The 23,036-nt window shown below is 39.4% G+C and overlaps 1 protein-coding gene across 2 annotated transcripts in view; it reads left to right on the top strand.

Moving 5' to 3' along the window:
- Window positions 1–1,201: 1,201 nt before the first annotated feature.
- GPC2 (glypican 2) overlaps window positions 1,202–23,036 on the top strand; it is a 40,828-nt gene continuing 18,993 nt past the window's right edge. For both annotated transcript variants that reach the window (XM_063445991.1, XM_063445990.1), the window contains exons 1-5: window positions 1,202–1,425; window positions 3,305–3,463; window positions 15,816–16,129; window positions 21,602–21,682; window positions 22,395–22,560. In XM_063445991.1, coding sequence (XP_063302061.1) covers window positions 1,269–1,425; window positions 3,305–3,463; window positions 15,816–16,129; window positions 21,602–21,682; window positions 22,395–22,560 — 877 coding nt within the window. In that variant the 5' untranslated portion in view covers window positions 1,202–1,268. The remainder of the gene's footprint in view (window positions 1,426–3,304; window positions 3,464–15,815; window positions 16,130–21,601; window positions 21,683–22,394; window positions 22,561–23,036) is intronic.

A 23,036-nucleotide genomic window follows, 5' to 3' on the forward strand; every position in this document is an offset into this window, starting at 1 on the left:
CATATACTATAACTATATAGAGTGGAATATACCTATAGTATAACTATATAGAGGGGGGAATATACCTATGCTATAAGTATATAGAGGGGGGAATATACCTATACTATAACTATATAGAGGGGGGAATATACCTATACTATAACTATATAGAGTGGGGATATACCTATAAATATATAGAGGGGGGGAATATACCTATACTATAACTATATAGAGTGGAATATACCTATAGCATAACTATATAGAGGGGGGAATATACCTATGCTATAAGTATATAGAGGGGGGAATATACCTATACTATAACTATATAGAGTAGGGATATACCTATACTATAAATATATAGAGGGGGGAATATACCTATACTATAACTATATAGAGTGGAATATACCTATACTATAACTATACAGAGTGGAATATACCTATAGTATAACTATATAGAGGGGGGAATATACCTATACTATAAATATATAGAGGGGGGATATACCTATACTATAACTATATAGAGTGGAAAATACCTATAGTATAACTATATAGAGGGGGGAATATACCTATACTATAACTATATAGAGTGGAATATACCTATACTATAACTATACAGAGTGGAATATACCTATAGTATAACTATATAGAGGGGGGAATATACCTATACTATAACTATATAGAGGGGAATATACCTATACTATAACTATATAGAGGGGGGGGGGTATGCCTATACTATAACTATATAGAGGGGGGAATATACCTATACTATAACTATATAGAGGGGGGTATACCTATACTATAACTATATAGAGGGGGTATACCTATACTATAACTATATAAAGGGGAATATACCTATACTATAACTATATAGATGGAAATTTACCTATACTATAACTATATAGAGGGGAATATACCTATACCATATATAAACTACATAGTAGGGGAATATGCTCCCCAGATGCATTTCAGTATACCCCCTACTCTATGAGTTGTATACTTTCTCTGTACACCCTGTCCTATTATTGTATTTGTCTCTGTATATACCCTGTGTGCTGTATTGGTCTCTGTATATACCCTGTGAGCTCTATTGTCTCTGTATATATATATATCTGTGAGCTGCATTGTGTGTGCCCCCCTATCACCCCAGCTGCCTCCCCCCCTCAGTGTACACGCCCTCCAGTGTTTGGCCACACATAGGCTTGTGCTGGCGGCGCTAGGACCGCGGGAGTTCTGTGTGTTCTTTGTCCTCCCAGCTGCTGGCTGCCCGGTGCTGCCTGTATCCCGGTATCATGGACCTGCCCGGGCTCAGCCTCCTGCTGCTGCTGCTGGTCCCCCGCCCGGGGATGGACTCCGCGGCCACTGAGGTCCGGAGCTGTGCGGATACTACAAGGGAACTGCGGGACAGGGGCCTGGGGGACACCCCTGGGATGCGAGCCCCAATATCTGGTATTCTTTCCTCACTTACTGAATAGAATGGGTTATCATATACTGAACATGCTATATAGAATGGGTTATCATATACTGAACATGCTATATAGAATGGGTTATCATATACTGAACATGCTATATAGAATGGGTTATCATATACTGAACATGCTATATAGAATGGGTTATCATATACTGAACATGCTATATAGAATGGGTTATCATATACTGAACATGCTATATAGAATGGGTTATCATATACTGAACATGCTATATAGAATGGGTTATCATATACTGAACATGCTATATAGAATGGGTTATCATATACTGAACATGCTATATAGAATGGGTTATCATATACTGAACATGCTATATAGAATGGGTTATCATATACTGAACATGCTATATAGAATGGGTTATCATATACTGAACATGCTATATAGAATGGGTTATCATATACTGAACATGCTATATAGAATGGGTTATCATATACTGAACATGCTATATAGAATGGGTTATCATATACTGAACATGCTATATAGAATGGGTTATCATATACTGAACATGCTATATAGAATGGGTTATCATATACTGAACATGCTATATAGAATGGGTTATCATATACTGAACATGCTATATAGAATGGGTTATCATATACTGAACATGCTATATAGAATGGGTTATCATATACTGAACATTCTATATAGAATGGGTTATCATATACTGAATATTCTTTATATAATGTGTTATCCTTTACTGAACATTCTATATAGAATGTATAATTTATTAAACATGCTATATAGAATGTATAATTTATTGAACATGCTATATAGAATGTACCATATACTGAATATTCTATATAGAATGTGTTATTATTTACTGAATATTCTGTGTAGAATGGATCATTTACCGAATATTCTATATACAATGTGTTATCCTTTACTGAACATTCTATAAAGAATGTATTACCATTTACTGAATAATCTATATATTTTATATATATTTTATAATATTGTATATAATGTTATCACCGGCTGAATATTATGTATTATGTATTTTATACACAGCATTATATTTCATGGATTCAATATTGTATATATAATGTATAATAAAATATATAATTTACTTAATACTGCATGTTTTGTCATCACCTCCTGATTTGTTTATATAATGGTTTGTCTGTCTCTCTCTCTATGTATGTAATCTATCTCTCTATCTCTCTATCTATCTATCTATCTATCTCCATCATCTCCATTGTATCCTGTTATCTTCAGTCTCTCTGTCAGTCGTTCAGTTTGATCCATATTTTATATTTTATATTTACTATCAATGATCTAGTTGTTGTATCTGTCTATTTGAAGCGCATGCTGCTTGTAAAATATTCTGTAATATTGTTTGTTATTGTACTCGCAGGTTTTTGGAACAATGAGGTTTGGGGAGATCCTCTCTTTGTCAAGGCTAAATGCTTCAGACTAAAAAAATGTATTGCAATATACTACGAACATCTTTTATTTTACATCTGCATCAGTGGACTAACGCTGCTACTCCTTCAACAATGTATATATTATATATTTATCCAATTTATTTTCTCTATTTGACACAAATTTGTCTGGGGATACTGTTTGATTTTGGTATGCAGCATCATGGGAAATATAGCACACAAGATGTTCAAAGACTAATGTTAGGCATCACCAAGGTATATGCTAGGAATGTGCCTGCCTACTTTCTTAATGGAAGGTTTGGTCCTGATGCTGCATTCGGACTTATGTACAGACAGGTGTTTGTCACTCGCTCTCTACCCAGGGATAAGGCTTGTCTGCTTTCTGCCGGAATTGATCCTACTAACCCACACTGTGTCTAGGTTTTATGGTTTATTAAGTTCCACTTACCTCCTTTGTAGGAGAGCACCTCCGAATATGTCCCCAGGAGTACACCTGCTGCACCAGTGAAACAGAGCAGAGACTCAGTGCAGAAAGTGTTCGGGATCTGGTGCGAATAGTGAATGAGAGTGTCAGCTATCCTATGGGGGTATTAACCGGCGCACGAAAGAAATTTCACGGTAAGTATTGTCCGTCTTAAATTATACTATTATATGTATTTCTTTTATTCTCCCGTAACATCTTTCGGAAAACACCGGCCTTATGATCACACGTGGCATCTCATCCTTACTAATTCACAGGTATTATTCTGTAAACACTGCAAAATAGCCAATTTGATGTAGAATTCCCTCCATGGCTAAAACGACACGGTTCAACTTGGCCTAATCTAGATCTGCTTATCTCTCTCAGCCAATGCAAAGCCGAATTATAGGCAAATAACTGCCGAACGGCAAAGCGTAGTCCAAAATAGCTAAGCTGTGACTAGAGCTGAATTTGTGAAAGTTTTTTTCCGGTATTGATTATTTCTCTCTACATTTTTCCATTCATTTTGCAATTTCCTACATTTCATAGTGAGTGACCCTCCTTGACCTATCTGTTTCTCTTATCCTACCAAACGAAGAGATATGCATGTGGATCATTTTCTTAGACTTATTAATTATATTCCGTTAATGGTCAAACTCATCAGTGCGGTAGTGATCCTTGTAGACATTTTATCCTTATGGGTAAACGTTTACCAAGAAGACTGTCAGGGTGGACTAATTCCAGTGAAAATGGCCAAATTCAGACTGCAATGGCAATTCTCATATCTACTAAGCCAAATCGGTAAGATATCAGATGGTCTGAGCAAGTCATCCAGATACGTTCAATGCTGAAAAAAATCAGTGCTTTCACATCTGAATCCCATTCAATTTATAGGATTTGGAAGATTCACAAACTTCCGACATTAATAAAATTCAGAACCCAATGATTCTGTCCGGCTGCACATTCTTCACTTAATTTTGCAAACAGACGATAAATGTAATTGCTATTTGCCTGTTGTCAATGCTAGCAACCCCTGGAGTAAATAGTTATTTAATTCTTGGCAATACTAAGGAAATGTATGTGGATGCTGGCCAGCCGCTACATTAAACCCTTAAGGACCAAACTTCTGGAATAAAAGGGAATCGTGACATGTCACACATGTCATATGTCCTTAAGTGGTTAAACAAAGTAAAAAATATATATATAAATTAAACCACAATAGGGGGGCAAAGGGAGCCCAGTATAACGACAAGGGATGTTTAAAACCTCTCTACGCCCTCACCTTCCATGCAGCAGGTTGGTGCATATCTAGTAAGCTTTTTAAAACTAGCGACTGCGCAGCCATTGTTGCTAGAAAGATCCCACGGGGATGCGGCCTGTTGGGGGTGGATGTTGGGGGTGGATGCTGAGCTTTCCCCATAGAGATGCATTAATTCAAAGCATATGAGGAGATGCTGATTGTCCAGGGCAGCGCTTGGCTCCGCCCCCTGACCCACCTCCTTGGCTGAGATCATCATTTCTCGTGGGAAAGCGTTGTGATTGGCTGAGATAATCAATTCTGAAGATGTCAGCCAAGGAAGTGAATAGGGGCGGGGCCAGACACTAGGATCCTTGGGCTATGCTGGAAATAGGTGAGTGTTATCCCTTTTAATTTTCTGACAAGTTGGTTAATTGCGTAAATAGTGATATTAGAACTATAGTGTCAGGAATATGTTTGTGTTCCTGACACTATAGTGCCCCTTTAACCCCTTAAGACCGCAGGACGTTCTATGCCGTCCCCATTTTAGAAGGTCTAAAATCCGCAGGACGGCATAGAACGTCCTGCGATCTTATGTACTTACCCGGTCGCCGGCGATCCCACGCCGGAGATCGCGGTATGGGGGACTTACCTGGGAGCCCAGGGAGTCCCCCTCTGTCCTCTTCGGCCGCCCAGAGCCATGTGATCGCGAGGTCCTTGCGAGGACCCCGCGATCACATGGACGGCATAGCCGTCCAAGGCAGTGCCAGCAGGGGGAGTGCCTGTAATCACAAGTACTCCCCCTGCTGTCTGAAAATAAAATAAAATCAGTTAAAACAGTGTAAAAATAAGATTATATATACTTAGATCATATATATATTTATTATATATATGATCTAAGTATATATATACACATATACACATAAATATACATACACTGTCTACGTGTATTTTAATTTAATATATACATAATTATATATATATATATATTAATATCAAAATACATGTACAATGATATTGATTAAATATATATATAATTTTCATTATATATATACAAAACAAAACTGTTTAGAGAGCGCGATATATACAGATGTAATAAGTGACTAATTAGTAGAAAGCTGCTATAACATACACATGAAAATTCTCAGATATTTTCAGTTATAAACAACACGAAAAAAAAAAAAAAAAACAAGATGTTAAGCGCTAAGTGGATAAACCCCTTATATGGCAAGCAGGTTTCACTATGGACAAATGGTGTAGGAAGTCCATATAATATTGTATGACAATTACTGATGTAAATTAACCAGCATAATAGGTGAAAAAAACACGCAGGGGGTGGGGGGGGGAAGAGACAATGCCTGCGACAAAATCCTCCTTCAGGTGATGTACCTTTAAATATAGAAAGAAAAATACATAGTGTGATACCGTAAAATATATATTGATTTATTAACAATCTGTGGCCCCCAAATTAAAAACTCTTACAAGAGATATATGTGGTTCTTGTCTCCAAGTCCCACACAACAGCTTGTCTGTTTTAGCCCAGCGGCTCTTTAAAACGCGTTACGCCTGCTAGAACCCAGGCTTTTTCAAGACATCTTGAAAAAGCCTGGGTTCTAGCAGGCGTAACGCGTAGATGAAATTGATTAAATCAACTTACTAAAGACACCAGTAAGCCGAACATTTAAACCGAGATTCCAGCATTTACCTGCATTGATAAACAACTTGTCCGAGTGCACGGGACTTTAAACATCAACTGCAGACGACTGGGATCGGTAACGTGTTTTAAAGAGCCGCTGGGCTAAAACAGACAAGCTGTTGTGTGGGACTTGGAGACAAGAGCCACAAAAATCTCTTGTAAAGAGTTTTTAATTTGGGGGCCCCAGATTGTTAATAAACCAATATATATTTTACGGTATCACGCTATGTATTTTTCTTTCTATATTTAAAGGTACATCACCTGAAGGAGGATTTTGTCGCAGGCATTGTCTCTTCCCCCCCCTTGCGTGTTTTTTTCACCTATTATGCTGGTTAATTTACATCAGTAATTGTCATACAATATTATATGGACTTCCTTCACCATTTGTCCATAGTGAAACCTGCTTGCCATATAAGGGGTTTATATTCACTTAGCGCTTAACATCTTGTTTTTTTTTTTTTTTTCATTATATATATATATTTATATATAATAAAAAAGAAATAAATATATAAATACGTTAAAAAATAAAATAAAAAATAATAAAAAAATAAATAGATAAAAAATATATAAACATGCGTAATTTCGTTCTAACTGTATTTTAAAATTAATATATATATATTGATATCAAAATACATGTAGAACGAAATAATATATATATCTATATACATAAGTATCTATATACATAAGAATATACGTATATATCACTATATATATACCTATATATAAATAAAAATGATTAAAAAAAATTATATACATATATATATACACACATATATATATAATAATTCTACGCATATATTTATGTAATAATTTTACATAATTAGGTCATTTTATTAATTACAATTTGCAGGACCTGCCTGACAACCCAGGCCGAAAGTTCAGGGAATTACATTTTCTAGCACTATATTTAACCCTGTAACTTTCCAAGACACCATGAAACCTGTACATGGGGGGTACTGTTTTACTCGGAAGACTTCGCTGAACACAAATATTAGTGTTTCAAAACAGTAAAATATATTACAACGACGATATCGTCGGTGATAGTGAAATTTTTTGAATTTTTCACACACAAATGGCACTTACACTGACAATGTAATTGTTGTGATACGTTTTACTGTTTTGAAACACTAATATTTGTGTTCAGCGAAGTCTCCTGAGTATAACAGTACCCATCATGTACAGGTTTTATGGTGTTTTCAAAAGTTACAGAGTCAAATATAAGGCTTGCGTTTCAGTTTTTTCACATTAAAATTCGCCAGGTTGCCTTTGAGACCGTATGGTAGCCCAGGAATGAAAATTATCCCCATGATGGCATACCATTTGCAATAGTAGACAACCCAGGGTATTGCAAATAGGGTATGTACAGTTTTTTTTAGTAGCCACTTAGTCACAAACACTGGCAAAAATTTGCGTTCAAATTAGTTTTTTACATTTTCAAATATTAACACTAACTTTGGCCAGTGTTTGTGACCAAGTGGCTACTAAAAAAGACTGGACATACTCCATTTGCAATACCTTGGGTTGTCTTCTTTTGCAAATGGTATGCCATCATGGGGGTAATTCTTATTTCTGGGCTACCATATGGTCTCAAAGGCAACGTAACCAATCTGGCGAATTTCAAAGTGAAAAAACTGAAATATGTAACACACTATATTTGACCCTGTAACTTCCCAAAACACCATAAAACCTGTACATAGGGGGTACTGTTTTACACGTGAGACATCGCTGAATACAAATATGTGTATTGTATTTCAGTAAAAGCAAACAGTATTTTGACATTGACAGTTAGAATGTCACGTAGAACTAAAACAATTTTAAAAATTCTTATTTTCTCCCATTTTTTTATATTTTTTTCATATTAAATTATGTTCCATACCTAAATATTTGATGTTAAACGAAAGCCCTGTTTCCCCGGAATAAAATGATATATAATAAGTGTGGGTGCATTTAATATGAAAGAGGTGAATTATGGTTGGACAGACATATAGCGCAAATGCCAGGTTTTGTTTACGGTTTTTTTGGATCACAACTTGTACATTTGGCTGCGGTCTTAAGGGGTTAAACTTAAAATACCCAAACTGGAAACATTCTTCAAGCCAGCTATGCTTCCAGTTTGGCTATTTACTTTAGTTAATAACCCAGTTAGAGAAGCAGAGGGACAGAGATCTCTTAATACTATCAACGTTAAAAGTGAATTTCACATAAAAGACCAAAGTAGCTAAATTTAATTTTGGCTACAGTTACGTGAATATTGAAAGAGACCAAACAGATGTTTTCTTCTTCTCAGTGTCAAGTTTATTCATACAGTCATTGAATGAGAATATGCTATGGGTTACTTGCAATATTCTACCTAACAGAATGCCTTGCTTTGTTTTATGCTCTCTAAACCAGAGGTGCCAAGAGAAAGATCCCCAGATGGTGTAGAACCACAGCTTCCATGATTCTTTGCAGAATGACAAAGCATCATGAAAGCTGGGGTTGTAAAACATCTGGGGGTCTTCCTTTTGGGCACCCCTGCACTAAACAATATCACATATTTAATATCACGTAAGTGTCACCAAACTTCCATGATCATTCCTTGGAAAAGTACCTAGGCATGACCTCAGTGTCATGGGTTAAACCTGCATTTGCCAAATCGCACAACAATGGTCGTAACACAAAAGGAACATTTTCTACATCAGCCTTTGGTCTTAAATGTGAAATTCTCTTTGAATTCACTCTGAATTCCCGACAAATCTCACTTTTGTAAATTACCTTGTTAGTGTGCACCTCCGAAAACCTCATCCATGAGATGTGTGAAACGCCAGGCTTATAAAAGCAGCGCGTAGCGTGGAGATTAACCCACTCAGCACACCCGAGTGCCACTGAAAGACCTCCAATCACACTCAGTGTCTGCAACAAAGGAATTTAATGCAGCAGCACTTAGGTACGTTCCTTTGTGACACTGACACATTCTCAGTCAAGCAGATTGTGAAGAAAGAATGATATATCTGCAAATCACCTGTAATTAGGGGCCCACTTTAAATGTCTAGTGCGTGATCATTAGTACTTAAATAACTCGCAGCACAGAGCAATTTTGTAAATGGTTCTTATTAAAATAATGATCAGAGAATTTGTTTTGCAACTTTTTATTTTTTCTTAGGTAAAAGTAAAATGACTGTTAAGTGTCCATCTTTTTTATTGAGTACGTATTACATTATATAGCCATTTATTTGTGCAAGTTATTGTTGGGCATACCATTAATAGTTGCGCCAGTTTTTTTTATTTCCCGTTGCGCACTTTATTTGTAAATTGAAATTGCCATCAGATTACAATCAGACATAGTTAGAAGCATGCTATTAAAGAAAGGGCGCATCTCCAACCTTGTCACTGAATAGCTTCCGTAAGCTGTCACCATTGACAACAGGTAGTGCTTAGAACATTGGCTGCTACACGTTTCCATTGTTTCTAATTTATTACAAGCTGACCGCCAATAGCATCTGTTTGCAAACATACTGGCCACTTGCAGACTAGTGACTAACGTGTAAAGCACAGAAACACAAGCTTTAAACGCAACCACACCTTGCCATAGCTCTCCATGGCCTTCACCCCGTGATTGGCCTTAGCAGTAGATAGCTGCAGTGTATATAAAGTATCAAACTAGGATTTTTTGCTATGCCGTATACATGTCTCTGCGACTTTCGAGGTGACCTTTTGTGATTTTGTTTATTTAAATTTCACATGTACATTATCTATATAAGGAATAATTTTATGTTTTATAATTTTAGCAGCAGCACATACTAATCGCAATACAAGGCCTATGATAGGCTGAGATTATCAGCTGTTGTTGCCCCCAAGCACGGTAGGGATTTCTGGGAGGGAGCAGGGGTGTAATTACTCACCCAGACTACAAGCAGGTATAGTTTGTGGGCTGTAACCTCACAGACTGAGGTATTTAAAGCCAATCAGGCAGACAGACTGTGATGAGTTCGTATGATGTGAATAAGCAGCTGCAGGATAAGATGAACCCTTGTTGTCAATTGATTTTCAGTAGACAATGGATTTTCAGGAGTCAACCTCTTAGACATACACAGTTGTCTCTGATTGCCACCCTTAGGCTGCAGAAGCCATTCTGATGGATGTTGCTTTGATTTATGAAGTCCAACTAGAACCATCTGCAGATTACATTTGTTAAATCTATATATAATTTCTTCATTGAGTAAGAGGTCTTTGTGTTACGCAGAGGTCTTTGTGTTTCATGGGCAAGAAAGGCCACTAGTTTGTAGATGCCCCGGTAGTCCTAGTAGTTTGTAGCCCCCTCGTTTTAATGAGCGTCCTAAACAGTCCATCCCCTATGTGCTGCTTGGACTAATGAGGGAGCAGTGGGTGGCTGTGATTGGCTGCGAGCGTCAGCTGACTGCGTTCAGCCTATCTCAGCGGACATTACAGATATGAATTAGTATGGCTACAAGGAAGTGTGTAATCTCTGCCTTAACCATACCTCCAGTATGGGCCAGGTTGTGGATGGCCAGGGACTCTTTTTTACTGTTAACCTGCTCAAAAAGAGTTTGAAGGAACACTCCACACACCAAAGCAACTTAATCTAAATAAAGTTGTTTTGGTACCTGGCAGTCTTACGTCAAGGGGTTAAACCGTTCAACTAAGTTGTCTCCAGCGCTGGTCTCCACTCCTTCCTTGGTGGTTTCCAGCTTCTGAATTTTTAGATTCAGGAAGCGTGGAGTGCTGCCGTGCAATGGCGCTGCTGATTGACTGAGAGCGGTCAGCTGGCTTGCATAAAAATTTACCTTTTCCAAGCCAGGTTAGTGAAAGAAAAAGAGTGTGTTTTATTCACACAGACTGAAATCTAAAAACATTTATTGTAGTTTAAAGACACATTACTATCAGTATAATTGCTGTGGAGCACTGTTATACACTCAGACACATCACCAATATGGACCACCCAGAAAAGAGGAGCATTAGGAGAGAAAAGAGGAACAGAGGGATTTGGGCACAAAATAGGCACTGTCCCAAAAGCAGGACAGTAGGGAACAAAATCGGTGTGGTAGGAATGAACCCGAAAAGCGAGATTGTGCCGCCAAGATTGGACAGTTGAAAGGTATAGTAACAGACACAGATAAAGACACAAACATGCACACAAACACATATATATGAAGGAAAACTTAGATAGATAGATAGATAGACATACAGGCATAGACAGAATCACATATTTGACATGCACACAGAAATATGCAATGCATAGAAACACATAAACTCTAAAAAACAAATATACAGACACACTAACAGCAAACAGGAAAAAACACAGACTCACTAACAGAGACACTCAAGGTCTCACAAAGTAAAATACCTATATAAACTAAGCAGGCTCAAAAAGTGATATCAATTTGCATGCCTCGCAACTATCCTGATATCGTCAGGACAGACCTGATGGGTGAGGTGTGCATTGAAGAATAAAAGAGTATAGGGGGCGTGATGGTCATTGAAGGGGTTGGGCCTGCCACATAATACTGGGCTTTCCCGGAAACTACAGGACTGTTGGCTCCTATGCCAATATGTAATAAGGTTATTAGAAGGGAAAAGGCAACCCTATTGGGAAATCCTTACTTGTACTACCATACATTAATTTGGTATTTCTGCAGCCTCTATCTCTGGTCATGACCAGAAGTGCTTTGGGAAACTATGATCAATCAACACGGTAAAAGAGGAGACTATATTTAAAAGAAGAAAAACTACCACAACAAGAGGGCATAGTCTTAAATTAGAGGGGCAAAGGTTTAAAAATAATATCAGGAAGTATTACTTTACTGAGAGGGTAGTGGATGCATGGAATAGCCTTCCAGCTGAAGTGGTAGAGGTTAACACAGTAAAGAAGTTTAAGCATGCGTGGGATAGGCATAAGGCTTAAACTCCTTTCTTAATGAAAGTATTAAGAAAATTGGACAGACTAGATGGGAGGAATGGTTCTTATCTACCGTCACATTCTGTGTGTATGTTATCAGAAAGGGTTGAGGGGTGGGCTGTTTGTGGCAGGTACATTGCACTTAAAATTTAATATTAAAGATGCAGAAATCAATACTCAGAGCCCTTATAATCACATTCTAACAACACCATTGCGCTTACTGTTCCCAGTGTATTAAGAGCCACAGCATATTTAGCAGCAATACCCCCAAACATCAGCATCGGGTGAAGTGGGTCACTGGAGGGGTGGGGTAAAAGTGATCAGTATTTCCATCAAAACGAGGGGACCTAATACAAAAGGGGATTGGTCTGCCAGATAAATTGGCTGGTAAACCTGCTGTGCATTGTCCTGCAGAAAAATTCGGCAGGTAAGTCTGAAGCCCTACCAATCATGCAGACTACCCACTACTCTGCATGGTCCTAGTGCCCTGTGTGTAGTGTGAGCATGTGTAATGTTGCGCTTTTGAATACCAGGGAACAAAATCGAGACAGAGGGACAGGACCCTGAAATTCGCACTGTCCCTCCTGAATTGGACAGTTAGGAGGCCAGCTGTACTGCTGTATGCATGTCACTACCTGTGCCCAATTCCATAAAGGAAATGGCTGAACAGGAAGCACATACCGTGCAATGCAGAGTCTGATTTAGTACGTTGCTCGTAAAACACTCAAAATTCCAGGATTCTTCATTTGTCTGCTCTGCAATAGTGGTGTCTCTTCGGTGTGAAATGTAACACTTCTGCTGAATGGGACATGGGGAAAAAAAAACGAAAGCCTTGAAGGGATGTTTAAGTGCTGGATAATTTGTTGCTGGATTTCAAGTGGTTTTAAATGAGATTATATCTCTATTGAACGAAATTAGTTACTGTGAGATTAAAACATCTTTAAAGCCGCACAGTTTGTTTTATTTATTTAAATGCAACAGTAGGATATTGTTTTAAACTGTATTTTTTTTTATCTTTCTTGTGTGGGAATTAAAGGGAACCTTAAGTGCAGTTATTTACTTTACTTAAATTCCCCCAGATACCTTAAATGCGTCATATATCACATAGATACACGATGTATTCAGTGTAAAATATAGAGATATCACTCATCATCCCTCCGTTTCAGTGTGTAACACCCACCGCCGGTCCAACTCACGCTCCATCTGCTCCCTTGTTTTTAATTTGCCCTCCGTGGGGACACAACCCCAAGCAGGGCGAGCTTCCTGGGTGACGCTGGACACATCGGCTTCATTGCCAGCATGACCGTCGTGCTAGCTGTGCTGGCTAGGGAGTTTCCATAGCAACCGCAGTTGGGGGGGGGGGGGGGGGGGCGGGGGGGGGGGGGGGTCGTACTGCTCTCCCTTGTCAGTCAATTTGTCAGCATAGTGTCTATGCCGAAGATTTCACTGAAATGTAGGAAAAAGACCACATTAATAGGTTTATCTTCCAATCTATGCATTTGCTTTAAAACTGATAGCAAAATGAATATAATAACTTTGTGTGTGGTTGCTGAATACAACTACACCAAACTAGTGAGCTATAGACTAAACAGGTCAAAGATTAAAAGTAAGAAAAGCCATTTTCTTAATTTGGATATTTCAGCAGGTTAAGTGAATAACTCCCAATACATACACATTCACCCACACATGATGTAGTTTTTATTAACAGGTCCGCTTTTCCTCCCTACATTTTTTGCCCTTTATATCACACACACTCTCCCTCTCCCTCTCCATCTCCCTTTCCCTCTTCCTCCCCCTCTCCATCTCCCTCTCCCTCTCCCTCTCCATCTCCCTCTCCCTCTTCCTCCCCCTCTCCATCTCCCTCTCCCTCTCCCTCTCCATCTCCCTCTCCCTCTTCCTCCCCCTCTCCATCTCCCTCTCCCTCTTCCTCCCCCTATCTCACTCTCACTCTCCCTCTCCATCTCCCTCTCCCTCTTCCTCCCCCTATCTCACTCTCACTCTTCCTCCCCCTATCTCACTCTCACTCTCCCTCTCCATCTCCCTCTCCCTCTTCCTCCCCCTATCTCACTCTCACTCTCCCTCTTCCTCTCACTCTCCCTCTTCCTCTACCTCCCCATATCTCACTCTCACTCTCTCCCTCTCCCTCTCTCCCCCCAATCTAGCATCCTCCTTAGGTCTCTGGGCAACCTGAACTCCGTCTTAATGTCACTTTTATCTGCATATCTGTGTCCATTAAACCTGGATTACCAAACCTCTTTTTAATTTGATAACTGGCTACTGTATAGCATCTAATTTCTCTATTGCTAAACATAGAAACAGCTTTTCATGTACTACTGATTAGTAAATGTGTTTCAAAGCTGGCAGGTCTGTTAATGTTAGTGAATTGATATTCTAGCTGACTGCAGGGGGCGCTCATACATTTACAACAAGTTCTGAGTGTATAGATAGATTTCTAAGGGTTCATTAATCCCTGTTACATTGAGCAGTTAGTTCCGTTTCTCTGACACATTGATAGACTATATTCTTGACCTGTCTAGTGCATTTTTATGTATTTTTGGTCATGAAGTTGGGCGTATTTATTGACCTGTCCAATAGGATATAGTATAGTCTCCGTTAATTACTTGTAAGCTCTATTGATTGATTCTTCTCCTCAAACCAATTCTAGTTTATTGCACACTTACCCTATTGATTGATTCCTGGCCGCTATAATCCAGTTTCCCTCTGAAGCGAGAGCTGGTCAGAACTTAAAAGGGGCTGATTGTTTTGAGATTGGGGCATGTGTTTATTTTGATGCATAATTTAATGAAAACGCTCTCTTTCTCTGTCACGTTGTATCTCCATGTTTCTCTATATTATTTCTGTACCTGTTGGCCTTTTTCCCTATTTGATTTTATTCAGTAATTTAATAACCAAAACTTGGAACATCAATTCTATTCTTTATTTAATAAATCTAAAAATACATAAATAAATGAATAAAGATAAGTAAATCTCTCTCTCTTTATCGATCGATCTGTTGATCTCTCTGTCTATCTATCATCTATGTATCTATCCATCTATCTATATGTCTATCTATCTATATGTCTGTCTGTCTATCTATCTGTCTATCCATTGATCTCTCTGTCTATCTATCTATTGATTTCTCTGTCTGTCTGCCTGCCATTCTATCTATCTATCTATCTATCTATCTATCTATCTGTCTGTCTGTCTGTCTGCCTGCCTGTCTGCCTGTCTGTCTGTCTGCCTGCCTGTCTGTCTGTCTGTCTGTCTGTCTGTCTGTCTGTCTGTCTATCTATCGGCTAATTAATATAAGATGACTCTCTTTCATTTTAAGAGTATGTCTGAGATGGTTCTTAATTTCTTAATTCCTCTTGATATCAAGGTGTAAACATGTGAGCTTGATAGGGAAACAAATTCCACGTTTCTTTGTTTTTTTTCTGCCCCATTTTCATCTAATTCACACTTCCATAAAACCATCCGTCGTGCTGTATCCTGAATCTCTTAATAGAATGGTTCTCTGTCACATGTCTCTGCGCAGACGGTCACATTGCAAGTCCATCAGAACAAAAGCTGTTGCTCTGTCCTCCTGAACCTCACTTAGTTTTTTTGTTCTGGTTATCTGTTTCACAAGATCTGCAATCACGCCAAGTGAATTTCACTGCTTTTATCTCTTTGTTTGTGTAGAATTTTTCCTGGCTCTCCTTGACTCTTCTGAACACTCGCTGTCCTCCATGTTTGTGCTCTCCTACGGACGCCTGTACTCCCAGAATGCTGCACTCTTCAGCACGCTCTACTCCGAGCTGCGAGCGTACTACATGGGGGGAGGAGCCTCCAGGCTTGCTGACGCACTGTCTGAGTTCTGGGCAGGACTTCTAGAACGCACTCTCCGCCTCCTTCTCCCTCACTACGAGCTGAGCGCAGACTACATGGAATGCGCGGGCCGGACCGCCGAGGAGTTACGACCCTTTGCCGATTCACCCAAACGATTAAGAGTACAGGTATAGAACCAGATTTAAGGGAAAACAAACTCTAAATTGTTTTACTAACATTTATTCTAGACAAAATGTCTCAGATACTGTTAAAGCTTAGAGACAATTACATACTAACGATATATGTGCCTACTTCTAACCCTCATAGATTGTAAGATCCTTTGAGCACAGCCTTCAAATATCCCCTTTCTATAATTGTAAAGCGCTGCAGAATATGTTGGCGCTATATATGCTAATAATAATAGCATACACCGGGTACTTTATTTTTCTCAGTCTGTCACTTGTTGCGTGAATAGGACATGTTGCCATTTGAAGTGGATTAACAGTTTATCTATTCATAATATCAACAAATGAAAAGAAAATAGATTCTAGAACTCTGCAATAGTCTTAAATTAGAGGGGCAAAGGTGTAAAAATAATATCAGGAAGTATTACTTTACTGAGAGGGTAGTGGATGCATGGAATATCCTTCCAGCTGAAGTGGTAGAGGTTAACACAGTGAGGGAGTTTAAGCATGCGTGGGATAGGCATAAGGCTATCCTAACTATAAGATAAGGCCAGGGATTAATGAAAGTATTTAGAGAATTGGGCAGACTAGATGGGCCGAATGGTTCTTATCTGCCATCACATTCTATGTTTCTATGTTACACCTTCTGTTCCCCAGGGGCATAATGTCAGCCGCTGCTTCTTCCAGGGGAAGGAGGAGAGGGTTAGGGAATCTCCATTAGATTCTGCAGGATCTTTTTTTTCTGCCTTTTCTTGATGCAGTTTCAAAATCCCCATAGTCTTCCTTCCTTATTCTTTTTGTATATAAACATATAATATTAACTATGCACAGAGCACTCCAGAAGGTTGCGTATGCACAAATGATGTCTGTGATGTTTGTGCAGTATTTACTATGTCTCAGTGAGTTTCTTTGGTATCACAGAGAAGTTGAGACAGACATTTTATGTCCAAGACTGCAGGTATGTATGCTACATTGCGGTAATCTAATTGCTAGCATTATAGAGAGTGCTGAACTTTTTAAAGGGACACTATAGTCACCTGAACAACTACAGCTTAATGAGGTTGTTCAGGTGAGAACTATAGCTCCCTGCAGCCTTTCTCATGTAAATATTGTATTTTAAGAGAAAATACAGTGTTTACATTGAAAGCTAGGAACACCTCCAGTTGCAGTCACTCAGAGTGAACCAGAGGGACTTGAGAGTTGATGGAGGCATAATATGCTTCCATCCACTCAGATCTGCTGTCAGCAGAGCACAGGGCAGCTCTGTGCACAGCATCCTGTGATTCAGTATCTCCTCCCTTTGCATGCAGACACTGAACTTTCCTCATAGAGATTCATTGATTCAATTCATCTCTATGAGGAGATGCTGATTGGTTAGGGCTGTGTTTGAATCATGTTGGCTCTGCCCCTGATCTGCCTCCTTGTCAGTCTCAGCCAATCCTATGGGGAAGCACTGTGATTGGATCAGGATACCACATGTCAGCAGACTGCTTGTTTTTCTGAGTCTAACAGCATGCAGATTTACAGCTTCTGGCTTGAATACAGTAAGATTTTTACTATATTTATGGAGGCATGAGGGGCACAGGGGGGCTAGATGGTGGTTTTAACACTATAGGGTCAGGAATACATGTTTGTGTTCCTGACCCTATGGTGATCCTTTAAGTCAATGTAGAGTGCAACAATGTTACAAGCTGACAAGTTGACTGCACAAGGTTATGAAAATTGCAGGGAAAATTGTTATGCTTTGTCTGTGTTTTTTTGAAGTTCAGATAGCTCGCGCAATCGCCTTTCAGGTAAACATAATACAGACATGTGAAAGAGTCAGAAAGTCCCGTTTAATGAGGTTCAGTCTCTTTTTCGGACCCAAATTCCCCTGTCCCTCTTTTCTACCCAAATGTCCCTCTTTTCTAGTAGCTCCATATCGTTGCTCTGTCTGAGTGTATAACAGAGCTCCGCAGCAATAATACCCCCAGTAATGTGTATTAGTGTATAACGGAACTCCACAGCAATAATACTCCCAGTAATGTGTCTGAGTGTATAACAGAGCCCCACAGTAATAATACTCCCAGTAATGTGTCTGAGTGTGTAACAGAGCTCCACAGCAATAATACCCCCAGTAATGTGTCTGAGTGTATAACAGAGCTCCACAGCAATAATACTCCCAGTAATGTGTCTGAGTGTATAACAGAGCCCCACAGTAATAATACTCCCAGTAATGTGTCTGAGTGTGTAACAGAGCTCCACAGCAATAATACTCCCAGTAATGTGTCTGAGTGTATAACAGAGCTCCACAGCAATAATACCCCCAGTAATGTGTCTGAGTGTATAACAGAGCTCCGCAGCAATAATACCCCCAGTAATGTGTCTTAGTGTATAACGGAGCTCCACAGCAATAATACCCCCAGTAATGTGTCTGAGTGTATAACAGAGCTCCGCAGCAATAATACCCCCAGTAATGTGTCTTAGTGTATAACGGAACTCCACAGCAATAATACTCCCAGTAATGTGTCTTAGTGTATAACAGAGCTCCACAGCAATAATACCCCCAGTAATGTGTCTGAGTGTATAACGGAACTCCACAGCAATAATACTCCCAGTAATGTGTCTGAGTGTATAACAGAGCTCCACAGCAATAATACCCCCAGTAATGTGTCTGAGTGTATAACAGAGCTCCGCAGCAATAATACCCCCAGTAATGTGTCTTAGTGTATAACGGAACTCCACAGCAATAATACTCCCAGTAATGTGTCTGAGTGTATAACAGAGCTCCACAGCAATAATACTCCCAGTAATGTGTCTTAGTGTATAACGGAACTCCACAGCAATAATACTCCCAGTAATGTGTCTGAGTGTATAACAGAGCTCCACAGCAATAATACTCCCAGTAATGTGTCTGAGTGTATAACAGAGCTCCACAGCAATAATACTCCCAGTAATGTGTCTGAGTGTATAATAGAGCTCCGCAGCAATAATACTCCCAGTAATGTGTCAGAGTGTATCACAGAGCTCCACGGCAATAATACTCCCAGTAATGTGTCTGAGTGTAAACAGAGCTCCACAGCAATAATACTCCCAGTAATGTGTCTGAGTGTATAAAAGAGCTCCACAGCAATAATACTCCCAGTAATGTGTCTGAGTGTATAAAAGAGCTCCACAGTAATAATACTCCCAGTAATGTGTCTGAGTGTATAACAGAGCTCCACAGCAATAATACTCCCAGTAATGTGTCTGAGTGTATAAAAGAGCTCCACAGTAATAATACTCCCAGTAATGTGTCTGAGTGTATAACAGAGCTCCACAGCAATAATACTCCCAGTAATGTGTCTGAGTGTATAACAGAACTCCACAGCAATAATACTCCCAGTAATGTGTCTGAATGTATAACAGACACCCACAGCAATAATACTCCCAGTAATGTGTCTGAGTATATCACAGAGCTCCACAGCAATAATACTCCCAGTAATGTGTCTATGTATAACAGAGCTCCACAGCAATAATACTCCCAGTAATGTGTCTGAGTGTATAACAGAGCTCCACAGCAATAATACTCCCAGTAATGTGTCTGAGTGTATAACAGAGCTCCACAGCTATAATACTCCCAGTAATGTGTCTGAGTGTATAACAGAGCTCCACAGCTATAATACTCCCAGTAATGTGTCTGAGTGTATATCAGAGCTCCACAGCAATAATACTCCCAGTAATGTGTCTGAGTGTATAACAGAGCTCCACAGCAATAATACTCCCAGTAATGTGTGTGAGTGTGTAACAGAGCTCCACAGCTATAATACTCCCAGTAATGTGTCTGAGTGTATATCAGAGCTACACAGCAATAATACTCCCAGTAATGTGTATTTAAACTACAATAAATGTGTTTAGAAATCAGTCTGTGTAAATAAGATACACCCCTGGCCACACCCCCACTTACACCTCTAAAATTAAATTGGCCATCTTCGTCCATTTTAAATGTTGGGATGTCTGAAAATAGAAAGAGAGCACAACAGTAAGTTCTCACCACCCTAGGTTGTTATGGGAGTATGGTGACGGACTTATTGTGGTGCGTGAGTAAATAAGAGAAAGGAGTGGAGGGATCTGGAGGTCAGGACAGACAGCATGGGACGTAGACTGATTGGATAATGTTAATCAACCAAAATATACAGTGCAAGAAATCACCCACCCTAAAAACAGTGCCATCAATATAAACAAGGAGACACAATCCCCCTTTAAATTTTTTATATACAGTGTACAAATATCTACATAAAACAGAAAAAATAAATAAACCCACATAGCATAACACAGCACTACACATTGTGTCTGCTATTCTGCTAAAAGGAACCACTCACGTGGTCTAGAACCGTGACCAGGCTCCATATAACCCACTTCAAGGTGGCCCCTTCTCAGGCTTCGGATTTAGGAGTCGTTAACACACTAATAAATGAATAGATGTAGTAAACACAATGATGTAAAATAACATACAATTTAAAAGGACAATAGTGCTAACTAAATAAATAACATCTGATGAAGTAAAGTGATACTTATCACCATAATATAGCCTCCCGCAAGGCACAATGCATTTCATTTCTTGGTTTTCATCAGGTGCCTGCCTAATAGACTGGATAATGTGACAGTCAATGTGTATTCTGAATTACTGACTACTTTCTTCTTTAACCTCTTAAGGACCAAACTTCTGGAATAAAAGGGAATCATGACATGTCACACATGTCATGTGTCCTTAAGGGGTTAAAGAAACCCTATAGGGTCAGGAACACAAACATGTATGACCCTACAGTGTTAAAAACGCCATGTAGCCCCCCAGGTCCCCACCTTGCCCCTTCTAAATTTAGTAAAATCTTACCTTTATTCCAATTTGAAGGTGCTGGTTCTGCCCCTGATCTGCCTCTTTGGATGACATCATCAGAAGTGAAGATCTCAGCCAATCACAATGCTTTCCCATAGTAAAGCATTGAATTGGCTGAGCTTGTGAAGGAGGCAGATCACGGGCAGAGCCAGCACAAGCCAAACACAGCTCTGGCCAATCAGCATCTCCTCATAGAGATCCATTGGATCAATGCATCTCTATGAGACAAATTCAGTGTCTCCATGCAGAGGGTGGAGACACTGAATTTCAGTCAAACTGAATGTCAGCACTGCCCAAGGAAGCACCTCTAGTAGCCACCTGAGGAGTGGCCACTGGAGGTGTCCCTAGACTATAATGTAAACACTGCATTTCTCTGAAAATATAGTGCAGTGCTTGCTGCAAAAAGACTGATGGTAATGATTATACTCACCAGAACAAATACAATAAGCTGTAGTTGTTATGGTAACTATAGTGTCCCTTTAATGATAAGTTTGTTGCTGGAGTTTTTTTTAGCACTGAATCCAGTCTGTCATTACAATATTAGACATGTCCTTTTTCCTCCTTATTAGTTCAACTTACTTTATAGACTTTATTGATAGTTATCTTTTCATTTAATACAGATAACACGTGCACTTGGAGCAGCTCGGACTTTGGTCCAGGGTTTAGCAACCGGAGGAGATATCGTCAGCAGGGCAGCCAAGGTAAGACCCGCTCAGGTCACCTTCATGACTTTATTTATTCTTTCTAAACTGAGAGCAGAGCTTCAGTTGGGGCAACAGAGGGCGAACGTTCCAATTGTTGTTTGCCTCCAAGAAACCCTGTCTGAAGTGGTAATAACTGATGAGCTGTTACCTCAGTGTGCATTGAAGAAGAAAACAATTAAATTGTAACCCTACGCTTTCATTACATTTTAAAACATGCTTTTTTTAAATCGAGATGGAAAACATCCCGGCGATAAATTCTGGAGAATAATAGTAGCCCTTTGTGATTACTAATTAGTCCATGGTTTATGGGTTAATGGGATTACACGTCTCATGGGAGTCTTATGTTCCAGTTCTCCAGGGCTACACCATTCATAGTTTAATCACTATCATTATTGTTCAATGTTTAAATAGGCTCCCCGGATTAAATGGTTATTATGTAGTCATTCAACCATTAATGTAGTTATTATTGTGTGACGTTCTTGCCAAGCTCATACTGAAGGCATGCTGTATATCACATTACCTTTGCCATACACATAGACATACTTTACTGGAAGAGTTGCAGTTTCTGGTTTGCTAGTTCATGTCAGATCAGGGCCAGGACAATGCAGGCGCTAGGCCTGTGTAGACCCACACTCCCATTGTATCAGCCTCTCTTTAATATGTGAATGCTGATTGCTTTCTTTCTCCCATTTTTCTCTTTGTTGTTAAGGCGTCTTACCCCCCAGACTGTCTCCGTGCGACTATGAGGATGTGGTACTGCCCAATGTGCCGTGGCCACACATCCCTTCGGCCTTGCCATGGACTTTGTCTTAATGTGATGAAGGGCTGCCTTGCACACCAGGCTGACATGGACGCTGACTGGAACAGCCTAATTGGTGAGAATTTTGTGAGATGTCCTTGGTAAATTAACCTTGTGTTTTCTATCAGTGTCTGAATTGTGCGTTCCTATATCTTAGTGAGTCGATGTATCCATGGTTCCTATCTGGAACATTCCTGTGCAAAAACGTACCTACTACGGGGCCTGGGTTTCCTCCTGGTGCCTTATTCTAAAATTCCATTATCTTCTATACTATGACATTTCTTGTGTAATGACACAATTTATTTTGGCACATCTTGGGTAGTGATATCAAATGTTCGAGCACCTCCTGGCCAATAACATCGAGTCTATTAGCATTGACATAATTCCTGTCAGATTCTTAATATCATATTCAGAAACATCCTGCACATTTATTAGTGAGATTTTTTTTTACCACATACTGTGGAAAAATCACCTGTCTCAGAACAAGAGAAATGAAACGTGAAATCCAGCAATAACTAAAATATGCTGAGTGGGTAAGAAAACAACACAAGA

The sequence above is a fragment of the Pelobates fuscus genome, chromosome 3, assembly GCF_036172605.1.
Source record: "Pelobates fuscus isolate aPelFus1 chromosome 3, aPelFus1.pri, whole genome shotgun sequence".
Lineage (NCBI taxonomy): Eukaryota > Metazoa > Chordata > Amphibia > Anura > Pelobatidae > Pelobates > Pelobates fuscus.